At 36.0% G+C, this 19629-nt stretch overlaps 1 protein-coding gene and 1 long non-coding RNA gene across 6 annotated transcripts in view; one reads left to right on the top strand and one right to left on the bottom strand.

Annotated features, from left to right (window-relative positions):
* LOC143902247 (uncharacterized) overlaps positions 1–19629 on the top strand; it is a 214784-nt gene that overhangs the window by 169055 nt on the left and 26100 nt on the right. For all 3 annotated transcript variants that reach the window (XR_013258312.1, XR_013258311.1, XR_013258313.1), the window contains one exon: positions 9011–9171. This is a non-coding gene — a long non-coding RNA (uncharacterized LOC143902247). The remainder of the gene's footprint in view (positions 1–9010; positions 9172–19629) is intronic.
* Positions 1054–6025, bottom strand: Spds (Spermidine Synthase). 3 transcript variants are annotated; one of them, XM_077414963.1, is made up of 6 exons: positions 6002–6025; positions 2867–3040; positions 2586–2706; positions 1957–2203; positions 1582–1811; positions 1054–1335 (listed from the first exon to the last, which is right to left on the bottom strand). In XM_077414963.1, exons 2-6 carry the CDS (start codon positions 2995–2997, stop codon positions 1195–1197), a joined length of 870 nt encoding a protein of 289 aa, XP_077271089.1. In that variant the 5' UTR covers positions 2998–3040; positions 6002–6025; the 3' UTR covers positions 1054–1194. The 3 variants fall into 3 exon arrangements, with proteins under 3 accessions (XP_077271089.1, XP_077271087.1, XP_077271088.1); XM_077414961.1 differs by lacking the exon at positions 6002–6025 and adding an exon at positions 5579–5712; XM_077414962.1 differs by lacking the exon at positions 6002–6025 and adding an exon at positions 5339–5498.

The raw sequence follows: 19629 nt of genomic DNA, 5'->3' as shown, positions 1-19629 counted from the left end.
GTGATACGTCTCTAATATAAATATAATATTTTTTCTCTTTAAAGATCAAAAGATAAAAGCAGAAAGAGAATAATTATTGCAATTTTTTAATAAACTGTAATTTTTACAGTGAACAATAAAAGAACAATAAAACGCAAAACATTTTATATTTATAAACATAAAACACATAATTTATTTGATTCAATTGATTTTTTATTGTGTCGCGTTAATATCAAATCTTGCCATAAGATTTTACGTCCGTCGGCATATTAGCAATAACTGGTTAAGCAGTCCGACATATTTTTGTGTAGTTACCATATACAATGGCACATGAAAACAACATATATTTCACAATTTTATAATTTCACTTACTACATTGTACAATTTAGAAATATCTATTTTCATGATACTATTTCTATTTAAAAAATTAAACTTTTTATCTCGTTTAGTATTATCTTATCTACTGCTGATAAAAAATGAACTACTTATTCTATTGACAAGATATAAAAATCAAAAGAACAATAATTAACGTTATCAATTTTTCGCACACACGAATGCTGTTTCGTAGAAGTATAGAATATACCGCATGACATACATATCTACGAAATATAAAATACCTATAGATTATTTATTTTTTTCTTCTTCTTTTTCTTCTTTTTCTTCTTCTTCTTCTTGAAATAGACCAAGCCTGTTTTTCCAACTATTGCTCCTCCTGTGAAGTTGACGTCCAGCTATCCATCCAACATTTTGGGGGTCTTCCCGGGGGACGCCTGGAGTGGGGCTTTCCATCTCTATATAGCGATCTTTGCGATTCTGTCGTCTTACATCCTTGATACGTGTTACGTGTTCGTTCTATTTTCTTCTTCTCTGTCTGACCCATCTAACCACGTTCTGAATTTCGCAGATTTCCTGGATGTTTGTGTTTCTTGATTACTTATCAAGAAAATTTATTAACAAATATATAAAAAATGATTTCGCTTGTTTTGCATTTTCTTCAAGATATGTTTAACTTGTATTTTTATATACAATATAGATAAATAATTCAAGATATAATGATATAATTAATAAAAGACATCATATTTGCAATTTATTTTTATTTATTTTATTGTGTCACAAAATTTCATGTCAAGTATTATTTACACACAAATAAGTTTCGCATCAATCACTGCTTTTAAATCGAATTTAATAAATATCGCTACATATTTCGCTAATATTTTAAGCACCTCGCAAAGCCTTATCCACGAATCTCGGTAAGACAAAAGCAGCCCGATGTACCTTATCATTGTAATATCTCATTGACATACGCTCGAGATCCTCGTCACTGAATACCCTCACCGGTTCTGCCAAATTTGTTTGCTAAAAAAAAAAAAAAAGAATTTGGAGCTATTAAGATATTGAATACATTTTGTGGAAAAAATCTAGTTTAAAAACAAATATAATTTATAATTGTCTCTCTGATAAAAAGAACTTCTTTTTCAATAATACAAATATTTAGATTATTGTCACATTTAAAATATTAAATTGAGAAAACATATGAAATTTATACACACATATACACACATAAAGTTTCTACTATTATTATATATTATGTCTAATACTAACATTATCTAAGCTGCCAAGAACGAAACCTATTTGACCCGTGGGGTAAGTCGGTACAGCCGTTATCGCGTAGGCAGCGACAGGAAATACAGCCTTACAATGTTGAAATGTGCTATGCACTTGGTCCAAGTTCATCCACGCTGTGCCAGCCTGGCTAGCAATGATTCCACCAGGTTTCAACGCAGCCTTCAGCAATTCATAATATGATTGTTTAAAGAGATTCTCAGCGGGACCTAAACAGAACATAAAAATTGCCAATATTATATTTCTATTAGTAAACACTATCTTTCTAATATCTTGAGAAAAAAAAATATTTTTGTTGTACAAAGAGAATCTTATTGAAACCTAGCAATTGATACAAAGTTTTGCAACACTTACCTACGGGATCGCTACTGTCAGTGATAATGACATCGAATTCTCCACGATGATGCCTTAGAAACTCGAAACCGTCGCCAACGGAAACATTTACTTTAGGATTATTAAGACCCAAACTCAAACGAGGCAAATATTGTTTGCACACTTCGATAACTCGGTCGTCGATGTCCACTAGCGTGACGCGTTCGACGTCTGGGTGTTTCGAGACTTCTCGGGCAGCCCCACCATCACCACCTCCGACTATCAGAACCTGTTATTTGGCAGAAATTTCGAGTTATCTGTATTTTTCTAAAGATAATTTCATGCAAAGTTTAAACAGAACTTAAAGCATTAATGATACATAATATTTAATATCTACATATTTGACTAAAAAATTTATTAAGAATTTATTATTGACCAATAAACATATAATTATCTATATTTTATCACCATAAGAATAGAATTTATGGCTCTGTTTTTTTATTAAATTAACTATTAAAAGTAAATTTAATAAAAAAAAGCCTATAATATAATATTTCTATATTAAATACATTACACAATATAAATGCAGAAAATTTAAATAAATTGGTGTGAATCTAAAACTTAATGTAATTATTATAAGTGATGTATAATATATCAGTTGTTACACTTACGTGCTGAGGTTTTGGATGGCTGCATAGCGATAAATACGATATCATCTCGTGATAGGACCACTCATCGTTCTCCGTACATTGGATCACGCCGTCGAGCATTAAAGCCTTGCCGTGTGATTTTCTGCAAATATAACATTTTTATATTCAAGAAATCATTGACATTTAACGCCTTTTAGTTCTTAACGTAAATTCTTAATTCATTTAATTCTTAACATTTTAAAAAATTGTCTTATGGACGTATACATTTAACGATTTTGCATTGTCGATGAAGAAATACTTACGTTTTTACTACCAAGATGTCTTGGTACTGAGAGCGTTCGGAATGCAGAATTTTCTCCACTTCCAGTGAGAGTGCAACGCCGGGCCAGAGGTCGTTCAATTCGCTAAACCAACCTGATTTCATGCTATCCATGTTGGTGAAGTTCGCGTCTGATTATGTTTAGCTGAAGTGTGCTCTGCGTAAAAAAAAAAAGTTCAACAATGTAAAAACAGTACGAAATATATAAAGTTGAAGCAAACATTACATGCTTGCAAATGTCAGTAAAGCTAGAGAGCACATGTTAATTAAAAACTACGTCGAGTGATCAATAATGTACTTCAAACATTTAGCATTCACGTTGCTGCTTGAGTACGATATAACTTTTCGCTCTTAACTTATATTACACGGAGAAAAAAGCTTCCTAACACAATGCGTATTTTATGCCATGTCGTATAGCAAATGCCATCAGGCAAGAGATCTGTTCGTAATATTTAATGATCCTACTAAATTCCACTTGCGAGTAGTTTCGCTCAATCTGTAAATTATTCCGCTTAATAACAAATTGATTACCATGTCATCAATGATGGATTTGTGATGGATAATGACGAAATACCGAATGGGAGAAATGATGCATTTTGGGTGATTTACAGTTGAACAAAGCAGCAATAATGTATGCAATGAATAGAATGCCACCAGATAATGTTCCAGAAATTGCAAAACACCTAGTGATGCAATAGACTCGATTACAATTAGCAATAAAATCTTCTACGTTTGTACTTACTTCTCGGACTTATGTTATTCCATATTAGGTACTTAAATATTTTAAATTGCTCGATCATTAATATAAAGAATCCCATAATCTTTAATTGTAATACAGAGTATAATCCTTGATATAAATATAGCATACAATATAAAATGCAAATAAGATAACAATATGGAGATGATAATGCGCTGTAGTTTTTTAGAAGGAGAAGTGTAAAACATTGAATGCAGTAATTCTTGATAAATGCAATGTTCCATGTTTGGTTTCTGTCATGCATTTTTAAATTATTACTCAAAGCGGTATCATAAGATACACAAGTATTGCAATGACGTTCATATATGAGCATTCTAAATTATTTCTTCAATGACTCCAATTAAGGGAAGATGAGACCATTGAACGAGAGAAAAGATGGGTGCGGCTTGCCACAAATTATTCATCAAAATAGACATATAAGTGAATCTTCTTCCGGATAATGTCCCGCACTCTGCTTTTTACGCAGCACATTTCGTTTAATGTGCCATATAGCGCTAGCAGTTTCACCGGAATCGATATTCAAATTATTTAATATGTTCAACAATCAAAATAATATCTTTTATCAAATATTACTGTCCTTGAATATAAAACTATTTGCACAAGTTATTCACAGTATTATTTAAAATAATTGCTCGTTTGGTTACAGTTATAAAAGATTCAGAGAAAATCACACTCTAAACAAAATTAGTAACATCGACAGTTTGCAGATAAAATTTTTGTTTGTTTTTTATTTCCAATTGTTTTAGCTGTTCGTCACCATTGGTTATTCTCTCGTATATCTGTTACGTATATTGTTTGCGATAAAGCTGTGTATGTGTATATATGCACGCGGGTATACACAATTATATTATATATATAGAATTCAATCACTTATTTCCATCATATAAAGATGCGAAGCATGTTTAGAAATAGAAGAAAACTTTGTAAAACACCTTTTGTGAACGGCAGAATAAGAATGTGTAAGATAATCTTTTGCTCTATACTTATATACTCCTTAACATCGCTTTCAATCAATAGAAACAAACAGCTTGTTTCACTAAAGACAAAAGTCGCTTTTCTAATTGATCTGTGACTTCACTTGGCATTTTTTAATTCACTAATGAATATTATTCATCTTTTGTATCATTCATCTGAACTTTTTTTCTAACATATCCTATTTATTATATTTTTCAACATTTGTAATATAATAATTAATATTATATTACAAATTCATAAAATAAATGACTTGTGCATATACATACACAAATAACAAATTATACAAAAATCTTATAACCATTATTATTATTATTTGGCCTAATATTGTTTCTTAGTGATTTTTATATATTTTTGCAACGCTATCTTATTTATTGTTAATTATATATTCATTATTTTTAGCATTCAATATGACATATCGTTAGTTAAAGAGGAGTAAAATGTCAAAATGTTGAATTTTATCAGGAGTTAAGATGATAAGTGTGTTTCGTAATACTGATTTCTTATCAATATATAATGAGAGGCTTTTCAAACACTTAATGACGCTTAATTACAGAAATATTGATATTGATCAATGTGATTATATCAATATCAGTTTAAATATGTAAAATAGCATTCTAGCTTTAGATAAAGTTTTTACTGAAGTAAATTAAAACTACAGTAAAAAATTATAAATAATAATCGACGCGTGATTCAATATATTACTGTAACGCGTTTTAAACTCACAAATTAACAATTATACGATAAGCTGTCCATGCAGAAATGTCGTATGTGTCCATTCAGCGTTGTACAGATATAACTCGTTAGTTACTACGACTTTCGTCTATTAGCAATGTAACAATATTAAAACAAACATTCTTTAAACATATACGTTTTTAATTTGTCTCGTGTCACATTTTCTTAAAACATAGTCCACTTTTCTATTCAAAATATCCACTTTTCTAAGCATGCAACGATGGTTTTTACCTATGACAGTCGTAGGTAGCTCGCTCGAAGAAAGCTTAGCTTATACTGAGACGAAGGCGCGTGTAGTCCGGTGGTTTCTCTTTATAACTGACTCGACTGTTTAGATAGGTTTATCGTCACTAACACACCGCCCGATAATGTAATGAGGTCCATAAAGATTTATTCACACTATAGATGAAGATACCGTGTCTCGCTACGACACAGCGCAATTTTTCATTACATATATATGATTTACAGTTTTATTACAATTTTTACGATTTACTGGAATGCGTTGGTATTTAGTCTCAGGGATAATTTCTTTTTAATTTTACTGTAATATTCAAGAAACGTATTTATCCATTTATACCACTGATTATATGTATAAGATATTATTAATGCACCATTATTTATCAAATCAGTTATGTAACACCGAAAATGACCTACCGTGATGTGCGAAGATCTTGCTGGAGAATACTTTTCTCTAGGTCCGAATCACTACGTCCGATATGAACGGTCCTTTAATCCACAAATAACAGATAATATTCTTGAACTTTATACTTTGCTGGAAGAAATGGATGTCGTGCGTGCTGCCGACGAGATAGACTGTGAGAGACTGGGTACAAATTCTTCTCTCGAAGGAAAGCAGAAGATTTTCTCGGCACTACCTGCTTCTTTGAATTTTGAATTTAATCAATATTATAAATTAAGACCCTAATATATTATACTCTGCCAGTATGGTATGTCACTCAGGTAGTCTCAATACTCAGCTCAGGTATAAAATTCAAGCGGAGGTCAAGCTTTTTTTCTCAAGTGAAAGTTGATGCACAGGAACGTTTTGAAAGAGCACGAATATTACAATCTAACAAATCGGCCTCCACCAAAATAAAATTTAATAATAGCAAACAAAAGCAGACCGAAAGAAAACACAATAAGAAGAAAGAGAAAATCCAAGATTACTTCTTTAAAAGAAAAGATTATTCCTCCCACAGGCTATTCAAAATCACAAGCTTATATGTTCCATTGTTCAATTCATATGTTACTAGGGACGTCTTGAGAGGAACAAAAGGTCTAGTCTTCCTAATCTTTCTACAATAGTTTTTGTTATTCTTTCTTGTTTATTTAGGATGTCTGATGGATTGAATATGTATTTATATACGCTTAATTTTGAACCAATTTATGTACACCCCAGGAAGCTTCACTATAGTCACCGACCATCGATCTTGTTGGTTTTCTCCCATAATCCTCGGGGGTTTACTACGTCTATTAACCCTCAGGAGATTAGGTGTGCTGAGCTATACATAATTTTAAAGAGTAAAAACAGAGACAGTAAAGTCTTATCATATTAATTTATAAGAGAGAGAAAAGCAAGATACACAGCCCCCACCACTTGTTTAACATTTAAAATCATAGCTTTTCAAGAAAATAATTCTATGAGATTTTAGGCTGCATTCCGATATTCACCGTCAGTGCTGCAAATCTATATTTTGCGTCACGTATACTATAGATTTTCAGTACTGAAAGTTGCCGACAGTGAATTTCGGAATGCAGCCTACATGTTACCAACAACCACATTTTCGTACCAGTTTCCAATATTAACCTTTCGAAGAAATAAATAATTAATAAGCAACGATTTTATCTGCTTTTTACTTATTAAAAAAATTATAATTCGTTGTTAATTTTATTAAGATAACAGTTCTTTTACGTGATATTTTTTCTATAATTTTTATATATTTATTTTTTAAACTTAATTCATTATCTTGTGAACCAATGTTACCGTCGAAGGGTTAAAACAATTTTTTAATTAAAATATACTTTTATCTTTTTAATTTTTCTTTCTTTCAACTCATTGAAATCTTTTGAGAGAATAGAAAACTGAAATCAACCTGTTTACTACCTTTTCTTAAATGTAATAGGAAAATTATGTTTTAATTAACAAAAATTTACCGCGGTTAATAATTTTGAATAATAGCAGCATATGATATCTTTCAGTCAAATTTCTGCATCCTTGTATCTTGCTCCCTACTATTATTGGTATTGTTACAATAGAAAACTGCAATTCCGTCTGACGATAAACTTTTCAAGGTAAAATAACACAATATTTTACCTTACCATCTATTTTAAAATCAATATCACGAAATATAAAAATCAATAACACGAAAGATAAAAATGATATATAAATATATAAAGTTTATGTTACAAAAAACTTCATAAATAAGGTGTTTTAAAAAATTGGATTTATATTAAATAACATAAAAAATTGATTAAAATTATATATACGTTTATCAATATAACAAAAATTTATTTTGCTTAAAATAGATATCTATATTATAATATTATTATATTATTGATTATCACATGTAATCGCATTAACAATTTTTACAATTATTAATAAATCGATATCAAATTTTTAAATAATCTTCGAAGTAGCAACCGTCTCATTATTAAAATAAAGTATATTAAAATTAAATAAAACAAATTTTGGTTATTTGTCGAGATTGATGGCTTACAAAATCGCAAACTGCTTACGCCTAAAAAAGAAAACTTATAAATATTGGCTTTTGGGATCAATTAGGTGGATACGTAAAATAAAGTGAGAATATACCTATCAAATCATGTGACCCTTTTGGCGAAAGTATTGTATCCTGATTGCTGAATCAGTGGCGTGTGTAGCTACAGAAGTCCAGACTCTAGACTATGGAAATCAAGGATCCCGAGAGGGATTGCTATTGCTAGTCGCGTAGTTTCGAAGTTAGTTATGTCTTTGCTTTCGCTAGAATACCTCACAACCGTTTGCATGTGTTGCCGCATCTGTTTGAACGTTTCCCCATCGCCGCCTTCAATACTCGTACAGCTAAGACACCGTATATTATTTCGAACGAAATCCGCAATTCGTACGAGATTACTCATCTCGCAAAGACAAATACATTTATGTTTGTACAAATTTCTCATTTCTCAACATCCAACAAGAAAGAAACATTAATTAATGATAAACGGTTAAAAAATTTTCTTTATTTATTTCACTCTTTACTTAATTCTCCCTTTTATTATATCTTACTATGCAGTTAATATACAACTATAATATTATATTATGGTTTATTTTATTGTTAGTATTTTTAAATTAATTTATCGTTTTGTTAGATGAGATCTAATAATCTTAATAACTAAATTTTAAATATATGTATATGCATATACTATATACTATATACTATTAGTATAGTTAACATATTGCTACACTTTTCAATCAGGATTGCTATTTTTTATTGAAACATCATAAAACAGATCCGGAACATCTATTAGTATACCCGTAATCTAACGATTACGTTTGCATTTTCTCAATAATGCACGCGTCGAGGGTCGAGGGATCAAAGCCCTATATTAACCCCGCATTATGTCGCATGTTGCAGGTTGAAAAGCTACTTTGCATAGTCTGCAACTCTTTCAACTTATTTCTAGGTTACATGAATCGTCGATTCCTGGGGATTCTCCGCCCGGCAACTGTGCGAGAATCGAGCTAAATGGAGGCGAAAAAGAATAAGATAGGAATCTCTTCAAGGCTTTCTTGGCGGTGGGACAGTGGTGCGGGCGCGATCTTTTTCCTTTATGAAATTACAAAGGTAAAGTAGAGATATTACCGAGATCGATTTCTTCCCTCTTTCGCGCGATCACAACTCGACCCTGGTTTCTTATACTTCCTTGCCTAACTGATAATCCAGGTATTGGAAAAATCAGATAAAACTTTCCGTCCCGCCGGATCTTCGAACTGATTAGCTTGTTGATTCCAATTTATACTCTTTTTGAGTAGGAAATGGCACATAACATCCTTTAATTTGAAACTTACGGAATAAATATTGGTGATTAAAGTAACGATCTTTTTTACACATCTTTGCAATTAGTTTATTATTTATAATTAGTTCTTCAGATTATGTATCTGATTTCTACATATTTAATTTAAATTAATCGAATGCTCAATTCGTCGGGACAATCCTAGGAAGTATCTATACGAAGAGTCGAATTTATCTGAATTCATTAATTTGAAAACAAATTGATTCACTGTTAGAGAGAACAATGGAACATCTGTCCTCTCTATCTTTTTCACTTCAAGATAAAAAAATGCATATGTCAATTCTGGTAGAACTTGATAAGCTATCGAAGCCCCGACATACTCCGAACTATGAAAAACGTTACTTAATAGCAACGTCGGTTTTCTTTGCGGCTATCGAGATTCCTTTCGCGTCGGCTCGGTTTGTCGATACATTTCCGTCGCGGAAACTAATACCGGGCGATACGTATCCGGGAACGTATACGTATCAGATTACGCTGCCACGGGGTGCGCGAGAGGAACGACGTTAGATACATCAGTTAAGTCGATCGTAATTACGGCCGGCGTTCGTGAAATATGTACGCTTCAAAAAGCGTTAGCCGAACAATATCTCATTATCGCGCGCCTCGTTATCAGCGAACGTCGCTTTATCCAGAAAGTATCTCGTGAGATAATAACGATGCGGAAGTGACATCGTGCAAATTTCTCCCTCACGCAATTTCGTGCTTCGTGAATGTATCGGCCCTTTTTTTTAACATGTGTTTATATACGTGAAAAAATATATATATATTCGCAAATTTTTTTATGGTAAAACGGTAAAAGCTGACGTCCGTACTGTGCGCGACCGATGAAAATGTCGATTTACTCTTGACATAAAATGCTTTGATGCGGCGTTTATCAAAGTGTGCTCCTATAATACGCATCAAACCGGCTGTCTGGATGGTCTGGATAACGCGCTATCGATGGGCATCGACTGGTAAAAATCGCGAACACGAATGGCCCATTTTATCGCGCCCATTACATCATGCTGACGGGAATATATGAGTTCAGCATGAAAATGTTGGGCATCTGATTAGTTCCTACGTATAAATCCTACGGAAATGGCGTCGTCGCGTTTGCGAATTTTGATAAAAAGTGAGATAAAAGAAAATGAAACGTAAACTAAAGATTAGATTTTACGTACCGTGCAATCTCTTATTAAAATCTGCCTACCCAGCCATGAAAGTGTCTCCATTACTACATATTTAATGTGTGATTTTACACGATGAATTTGTGAAATAACAAATCCGTTAATGATTCTTAATGTGACATACTTAAATTGCATCACTGTTCTAATAGCATAGAGGCAACTGAAACTGATGAGATGAAAGAAGGTAGAAGGAAATAAAAGTCTATGGACAATTAATCAACGTTTCAAACGCTTTTTCGCGTGATTGATGCAGCCTTTTCTGCAATAGCCCTCAATTAACTTCAAAGAGTACTTAAATACTTAGTATATAGGAGTATTAATAAATCGATACATCAATAATGGTTTAAAATAAAACATGACGGACTATATATTTTAAAAATTTACGTAAATTGCTTTTTTTACATTAAATGTTATAAAAAATATTCATAAAACATTGCATAAAAATTTTATTAAATTCTGGCTTTATTGACGTTATCAATTATTGCATGATAAGTGAGAAATTAATAAGCATTATAAATTTTTTCTTTATAAGGGATACATTATAGAGATATTCTGGAAGGACCAGATAATCGTCACTTACGAAACCCAAAAGGTACAAAAGCTAGACTGTCATAGTTAAATGAAGTGGTCAAAGGATTAACCTGGAAGCTGCCGAAAATGGAGTTCCGGTCACTAAGCCATATCGCGAATTAGAAACTAAGGCGTTCCGACGGCGTTCTATAATCGTCTAGGCGGATTTCCGTGGATTCGCGCGCGTCCGTGCAAAACGATCTCGAGACCATCTTTGGCGACTTCGGCGCGGAACGAGAATCGTGATCGCGGAGAAGAGGCCGGAACGCGTTAATCTATACCGTGAGTGCCGGTATGACGACGACAGGCATATGATAATGAAGGCGTCATTAGTAAACTATTATGCGGGAAACTATATTATCGTGCGTACGTGAGCCCTGGACAGGCGCAAACGGACGGACGGAAGCGCCGCGTTACGGGAACGTAATTTGAGGATTATGCCCGCTCGTATATTACAGGAACAATGGCCACGGTGACGTCACTGTCGTACAATCACGTACGTAATCCGCGTGGATCTTCTGGAATTCCTCCTCCGCCGTCGTCGCCGCGCGCCGCCGCGCCGCGCCGCTCTCAAGCCTTCTCACCGCTATCGCTCTTCCTTTTCTTCCTTATTCTCGATTCTCCCCAGTCTGTGTGTGTGTGTGTGTGCTGGTACCACTGTCACCGGGTCTGCTCTGCGGTGCCGGTTCCCTTAAGCTCAAGCAAGATAATACAATATGATCCGGCGGGATTAACCTCGCCCAAACTAGAAGGAATTATTTGAGGGCGCGGGAGCCTGTTTCGCGGAGGAGCCGAATCGTAGCGGCACGTGAGACGTCCCGGAAAAGCTGATGGCGCACGGCACGGCACCGAGGAATTACCGTTAATACCGCGATTACGGCGGCGCGATCCTTATTGTTAGTGGCTTTCGCGAATCGTGGACGGGAGAGGGTGCGTAATTAATACTACCTGATCTCGATCGCGCGCGGACCGCGGTCAACCCTCCGCCGCGTTTACTCGACTTTGTAAGTGGAGCAGCTAAGGATTTACGAGCGTATAATCATATTTGGCGAATTGTTACACACTAGCTCTGTTACTCCCCAATTCGAGATAACGCTAAATATGTATCCAAGTTCGGACAATTTTCCCTGCCAACAGAATTTGGTATGCACGCGCCCTTATTTTACGAACGTTCGTGAGTTCTTCATTTTACTCAATTTCACAACTCTTTCCGTGTATCGAATTTACTAATATAAAATTCTGGCAAAACATTTTTTCGGTATAAAACGGTGTACGATAAACAAAGAAATCATGAAACTATAATAACGAATGACACGATGTATGCAATTTACGCGTTCATTATTTGTATCGTAGTAAACAAAATTCAGTAACAACTGTGGGAATTTGCTCAATAATTTGTATTTACTACGTTAGTTCGTGCAGTCAGATTGCTTCGCGTAATAGAACATAAGTACTTCAATGGCAAGTCTCTGCACTTGCAACTTTAGATTTTCTTGGGCGGAAAATTACTTATCGCTCTCTCTCAGAGCGCGGCGGCACTTTTCCTGATTATTATTTGCCCCGCCGCGAGTAGCTCCCTTATATGAATTTTCATTGAGGAATTATGTTCTCCGCGGGTGCGCGCGGATGCAACGGTTGCTCAGAATCGAACTTCGCGCGCGACCTCCTCATTCGACGTTGATGATTGTTAATGCTGCAAGTCGCGCGGTTGAGCTGCAAAGCAAGAACAATGGTGCAAATTATCATTTATATTACTTCTAAGTAAGTCCACTTTACTAAGCGAGGATATCATGAATATGAAATGCACCGCGCAGTTCATACACCGCGCACCGCCCCTTTTAGCTGTCTCTGATAATGTAGAAATATTCGTGTGCGATTGACGATTGAAGGAAGAAAAAGGTAGAAATAACTTTAGGAGTGAAAAGTTATCCCGAAATACATATCTCGCGTAGCTCCATCCGATCGCAATTTCTACGCGTATCCTAATCCGTCGGTTCAGAGTACGGTAGAATATGCTCGATTAAACTTGCGGTAAAGACGTAAGTCTGAAAAGGAAGGAAGAACAATTTTTTCGAGAGCAAACTTTATTTCTCGATGTCATCTAAAATCCCCGAATAATATTCGATATTTTTCAAGTGAAAAGTCTCTTTGTTTGAGTTACTTTTTGATATGCAAATTTGCCGAGGGCAAAGTATGATATATATATGTATATTTGTAATTTTTCCATGTAAATGGGAGAGACAGAAAGAAGGTTCAAGTCATAAAAGCAACGATAATTGAAAAAAGAATATCTATATTTAACACCAACAATATTGTTGTAAATGTTTGCAAAGTATACCGGAATCGTCTGGGCAACAGATGCGTTGGAAAAGGAGTTGCAGAAAAAAACGATGATCGTAAAAGATAGAGAACTTTCAACAGCAACAAGAAAACCATTGTGAACGAATTTGCTGGATAGGGGGTTAAGTAATATGGCGAAGAAGAGAAAAGAAAGGACAGAGAAGGAGCGGAAGTCACTTTTACAGATACTTCCTCGCATTTGGATTCTTTCCGTGTGCGCGGTCACGGCTGACAGGAGGATAGGGTAAGGCAGGGCTTCCTCTTTCTCTTGTCAACCCTTTTATTTAATTAGCAAGTCGGGAGAACTGGCGAGAAGAAAAGCCATTTTCGCACGCGGCTTAACGCGAACGAACGACGGCTCGGATGGCGGCCGTTCTGGCGGAATTGTAGTAATGGGTGAGCGGTTTAGTCGTAAAAAAGGACCATTCAATGACAACCGTGCGTATTTTAATTGCTCGGGGGAACGTTTTGAAAGGCCCTAGGGGGATATTCAAGCGCGCGGTATTACCGAAGCCTGCCATAAATATCGCTTATAACTAATGGCAACGATATCAAATAATAGCGTTAAAGAGCTATATAAAATAAAACTCTGAATCTTTCGAATGAAGGTGCGCGGTCACCCGAGGTCGCAGCGACGAATGCAGAAAGTTTCGTGCCACGAGCGAACTTTTATTCCCCTTCTTCTGCAGCCGTCACTGAGCTTTGTCTATAATTTATAGAGTGACAAGCTCTGATAATAATAATGTACTTTGCGCATATAAGCGCAATAAACGGAATACATGCGATAAACTGCCTTGATTCACGTTAATATTGTATCATTAATGAAAAGTGAATAATAATTAAAAGTTATTAAAAGTTACAAAAGAGACATCTTGTGATTAATTTTACTTTGTTTTAGATAGAAATATTTCAGATATTTGTAAATCATTATTTTCTTTTTTTTAATGCAATTTCAAGCAAACTCTAAAAATATGATGTTTATTGTGAAATAAAATAGTTTATTCAGTTTTTAATTGTCTATTAACATAATTTTTGTGCCAGGTATTGTTATGTTTGAAAATATTCATAAAAACTTTGAATGTGTTTTAAAAAGTTTAAATTATAAATATGACGAATTATTAGGTATATTAGTTTTATATCAAGTTCAATTATAATATAAGAAGTTTTAATTACATTTAACCCTTCGCCCGCAAAGGTTTTTTTTGGCACCTTTACGCCGCAAACCTGGGTCCTGATGTTTTTTTTTAGTGTTAAAGGGCTGCAAAAAATCTGAAAAAAATCGTAAAGGTGTTTCAAAGCTTCACTTTGAAATATCAATCATAAAATTATAAACAATTTAATTTTTTCACATAATTTGTATTCAAAAGTTACAACTACATTTGATTTTCGCCCGGACATAAATGACCCAGGTTTGCGGGTGAAGGGTTAAGTACTATTACATTTTCAAACACTCGCATTCGAGCATGCTGTGGGTTTCATCGATATTAGTCATTTAATTTTATCTGCAATCAGCGTGTTACCCAGTGAAAGGAAAAGTCGCAAAGTCAAACTGTGACAATGAAACAGTCGAAGTGCATGTGGCTAAGGAGGCTCTTACCCGGCTGCTCTAATCAATGTAGCAACCGAAAAATTATCATTAATAATTGGTTATAAAATTATCGGAAAATTAAATAAAAAAATAAATAATGATTTTTACATAGTGTAAGAGTAAGTTATATGTTCTATTAGTGTAAATATTAAAATTTATACAATAAGTCAGTTGACTACGTCAGTGCTAAAGAGCAGAATAATAACATGCGCGTGTTACAACGTCGTCTGCAGCAGTGTGTAGCTAAGTGAGGTGTAGCCGTGTAGCGTTGTAGCGATTGATGCGATGAAGAGATGGAGCCAAAAGAAAGATATAACGTGAGAATGCTGAGAGGAAAAATGAAAGGAAAATTCTCGAAAATAAAGGTTGTCGATGCGCGAGAGAATAATTATGCCGCTACCATACAGCGCAGAGAAAAGACATGTGCAAGTGAGGTTAGAAACTTGGCGCGATTTTGACACTCGGAAGATCATTCGCCTAACCTGTCGTACGTCATATTAAAACTACAATATCTTTTATAACTAATCGTCAACACCAAGTTTTTTTCTTATCATTAGAAAGATTATTATTTTAACTACAATTCCTTAGTTTTTTGTTTACCTGGCTCGCAAACTTGCCAAGAAAATACATCACTTCCGGTAAAAATTTTAGTGTTTATCATATGCCCTGTGTTAAAAATGCGAATTTCAATACTGATATTTTTACAGTTTTTATCGTCAACCTATGCTCAAGTTTTGGGCATCGGTCCGTTGTGGTTCACTTTACAACATATATTAATTTCATAAAGATCTGTCATATTATGATCGAGGTAAGAGCCTCCTTAATGTTTCGCAGGTAGATTGACCGTACACAATAACGATCCTCGAGTGTATCGGAACGAAAGTCGTCGTTCTCATTTGCTAGTTTGTATACATCTACTTGTTGCAGCGCGACTATCGATTACGCGCGAGGCATTGTAGGGGAACGTATAGTTTACGTGATAGGTAATTACTATTGTATAACCAACTACGTCCCAAAGCATCTCTAAACAATGCATATGTCTCGATATTCGACGAATATATACGTATATACAGGTAAGGGAATTCTAATTCGCAATATATTTATCGTATTTTACGTTTAGCGCGCTGAATTACGTGTTCCGTTACTAAGAAAATAACGATTCGTTATTTTTTTGTTACCATTTTGTAATACTCAAATAAATAAATATTTAATAATTTTTCTAAATATATTTATATTAATATTTTATCTTTATAGAAATCGTACTAAATTATAATTTAAAAACGTAAATTTTATCAAAAGTTTTTATTATTTCGTCGTTTAATGTATGCCGTAATGTCATTATCGATGTCATGCATTCCAATATTCACTGTCAGTATTAAAAATCTATAATTCATGTTACATATACATATACTGAACCCAACTGATTCATTAATTGTAATGCTAGGATGCTAGAAGTAAATAAGAGAGGAGAGCTTTCCTTCTATATAAAGTATCTATAAAATATTTTTCAATGTAATACGTTATTATTATTAAAGAACTTTGTACTTTTCTTACATACACCTAATATTATAGTTGAGAGATTAAAGTCTGATAGATATTTACTAACATCTAAGAAAGGCTTATATAATTAATACAAATTAATACAAATATGTTACATTATATTTTTGCAATTAGTTAAATTTTTCTATTGATTTTTTTACATCAATACATCAATACTTGCATTAGATCTTTTCATTGACTTTTTGGGCTAAATTTTCAGATAGAATATTTATTGTTTACTCTTTTGTTAGCAATTTTTGCAGTTCGAATAACGTTATGTTTCTTTTGTTTTTTTAGTTTATTGTATAGAAAGATAAACTCTCTGTAAATAGATAAATTTGAAAATTCGGATGTTTGTTGTAAACAGCTTGGTGTACGTTCAAAGGACGTTTAAAAGGATGTTGAAAAAGCTCATAAAGCTCAGATTTAATGTCTTAATTAATAAGTATTGCTGAAAAAGAGCAATAATGAAATTTACAGAGTAAACTTAATATTAGTTTATTGAACGGATTTTATTGATTAGCTACTTTAATTCAGTTATTTAAATATTTAATGAACAAAATATAATATATACTCCATAATATAATTTCATAATATAAAAACATTTCTTCATACATTACGTTTTGTATGGCATGATTCAAATAATTGATGACGCTATTTACAACAATATGTTTACCATTTGTTATAAAAGGTACGATATTCACGCTTAGGAATAAATAGTGCAACTATTATATTTTTGTTGATTTTAACCTGATTAAACCAACGTATTGTCTCCCTCACTTTTTAGCACAACAATTTCGCAAAGATAAGACAAAAGATAGATATAATTATGTATCGCATGTGACGTGACAAAAGTCGCGTCCCTTACCCCAGATGGGAGCTCGGCCGAGGGAGGCGTCAGGGATGGTGCCTCCGCCCGAGGCGGGCGGAGAGCGAGCTTTTAGGTTAGGATTAAGACCTTTTGCGAGCGTTACAGGTCGAGGGAGTGCGGAGCAGATGGCCAGGGTCACGACGAGTGTAACGGCTTATGCCGCGTCGAGGGACTTACGGCTGGACAACCAGGAGCTTCCGAGGGCGTACGATCGGCGGGCGGGTCACGCTGGGGCCTACAGCCGGCAGATCAGATGACCGGTCAAGGCGTCACGGAGGGCACGAGAGCACTGCAGCCCGGATACGGGGGACGCCCCGACGAAGGTCCCCGTTAAGGAACGGGGCCACCACCGCTGAGTACCGCTCCCGGTCGACGAGCCATGGCCCGGCCAGCCTGGCCGTCGAGGAACCGGACGATGAGACGCGGCCTGGACAGCCGGTCTCAAATAGGCGGACTTTAAAACTACCGCCGGCGGATGGGCGCAGTGACGAGGGGCGCTCGCGAAGGGCGCGACGATCGCCTAGAGGGATCGCTGGCAGACCAGGGCGCAGCACCGATCAGGCTAGGGAAACCGGCGCGCGCGGGCGCGCGCGGGCCCTGCGTGGTCCCGCCGGATCAAGGAAACGCCACTGTCGAGCGAGCCGCCATCCCGATAACATCCAGCCCTGAGAGCGAGTGACGAGCCGCCGGAACGAGACGAATTTGTAAGGCCGCTGCTCAGCCTTCCTCGAAGTAAGATCGCGAGAATACCTAGGCCCTCCCGGGAGTCGCGTTGTGCCGCGGTAAAGTATGAAATCGGCTGTAACGAAAGAATATCGAGTGCCATACCGCGGGAGGGCCCGTGCGGCGAAATGATCGCGAGTGCCCGCCTCGGGGATGAAAACGTACGGCCGCCGACAGTCAGCGTGCATGTAATTTCGTTGTGATATCGTTTCGTGTACTTCGTTGCGTATGATTTCGTGGTGAGTAATTTCGTTTGCGTAATTTCGTTGCGGGTGATTTCGTCGCGTGGAATTTCATGAACGCCGTTGGCTTAACCGTGCCGTAGTTTTGAGAAGTGGCTCTCGCGCGTGAGAGAGCCTCGTAGTTATCGTTGCCGGTTAAGTTCAGGCCATTTGTAAGTAGCTATCCGTGCGTTTCATCGGGATTAACGGCCCACGGTTGTGTCGAGTTAACGGGTGGGGCCATTCGTGCGTTTCGAGGGGAGAGAAGATCCCCGGCGTTGTCGCGGTAGACCGTAGGGAAATTGCGTAATTGTTAAGGGAGATTGCGTTGGTTATTTGTTAGCACCTCGCGTTTGACCGTCCGGGTGGAATTCGCTGCAACTTATGTCGGGGAATACTTTTGTGCGAATTCAATCGGGATTGCCGTGCAGCTCAGCGACGGAATGAGTATCGCGCTCGTGGGGTGACACGTGGCGTGTACTCGAATTCTACTTGTTCGCCGTGGAACTCGCTATCGTCCACTTGTTATCTGCCTTAACCGAAATATAATTTAATGTTTTATGTATTTGAGTGTGATGATTGCGCTACGCTCCCTCTCCTATTCCACCCGCGGTTGATCAAAGAAGCCCACGCCTGAGAAATACTGCGATCTCGTGAATCGTGGTGCGAGGAATCGCACCTGGCGCCCAACATAACATCTCTAAAATACTCAGTCGAGCTACCATCGGGGTTTCGGAGAGCAGTATCGCGAAGATTGATAGAGATTATAGTGAAGAAAGCGACGGCGCGCTCCTCCACGGCCGGCGAGACCGTGAGGACATCGTCGTCGTCGTCATACGCAGCTGCATTATTTTCGTTGTTTTCCATCACAGATAACTTAATACTCCCTTTTCTAAACTATATCGAGATCGAGACATAAAGTTTAGATTAAACTAAATAATTGCGGCATTCAGTGATACGGGATATAAAACGAAATCCGGATGAGCCGTAATTATTTGCACAATTCACATTCGTCATCCCTTTTGCGCAACGCCGGTTATAATCCCTTCGTCAGTTCATAAATTTATTACGGCGCGTTCTCTGTGCAGGAGCCACGATGAGATACGCGGCTCGGTAACAAAGATTGATATGCGTAAGCTAATGATCTACGCGATAATTGATGTCAGGCCGAATGTTTGACAGCAATCTAAATAATTTCCTCCGAAAACGCA

This window comes from Temnothorax americanus, unplaced genomic scaffold (genome assembly GCF_048541705.1).
Source record: "Temnothorax americanus isolate GAGA-0224 unplaced genomic scaffold, ASM4854170v1 Scaffold39, whole genome shotgun sequence".
NCBI lineage: Eukaryota > Metazoa > Arthropoda > Insecta > Hymenoptera > Formicidae > Temnothorax > Temnothorax americanus.
Note: the sequence above shows the minus strand (reverse complement) of the source record. Positions and strands in the feature narration are given on the sequence as shown.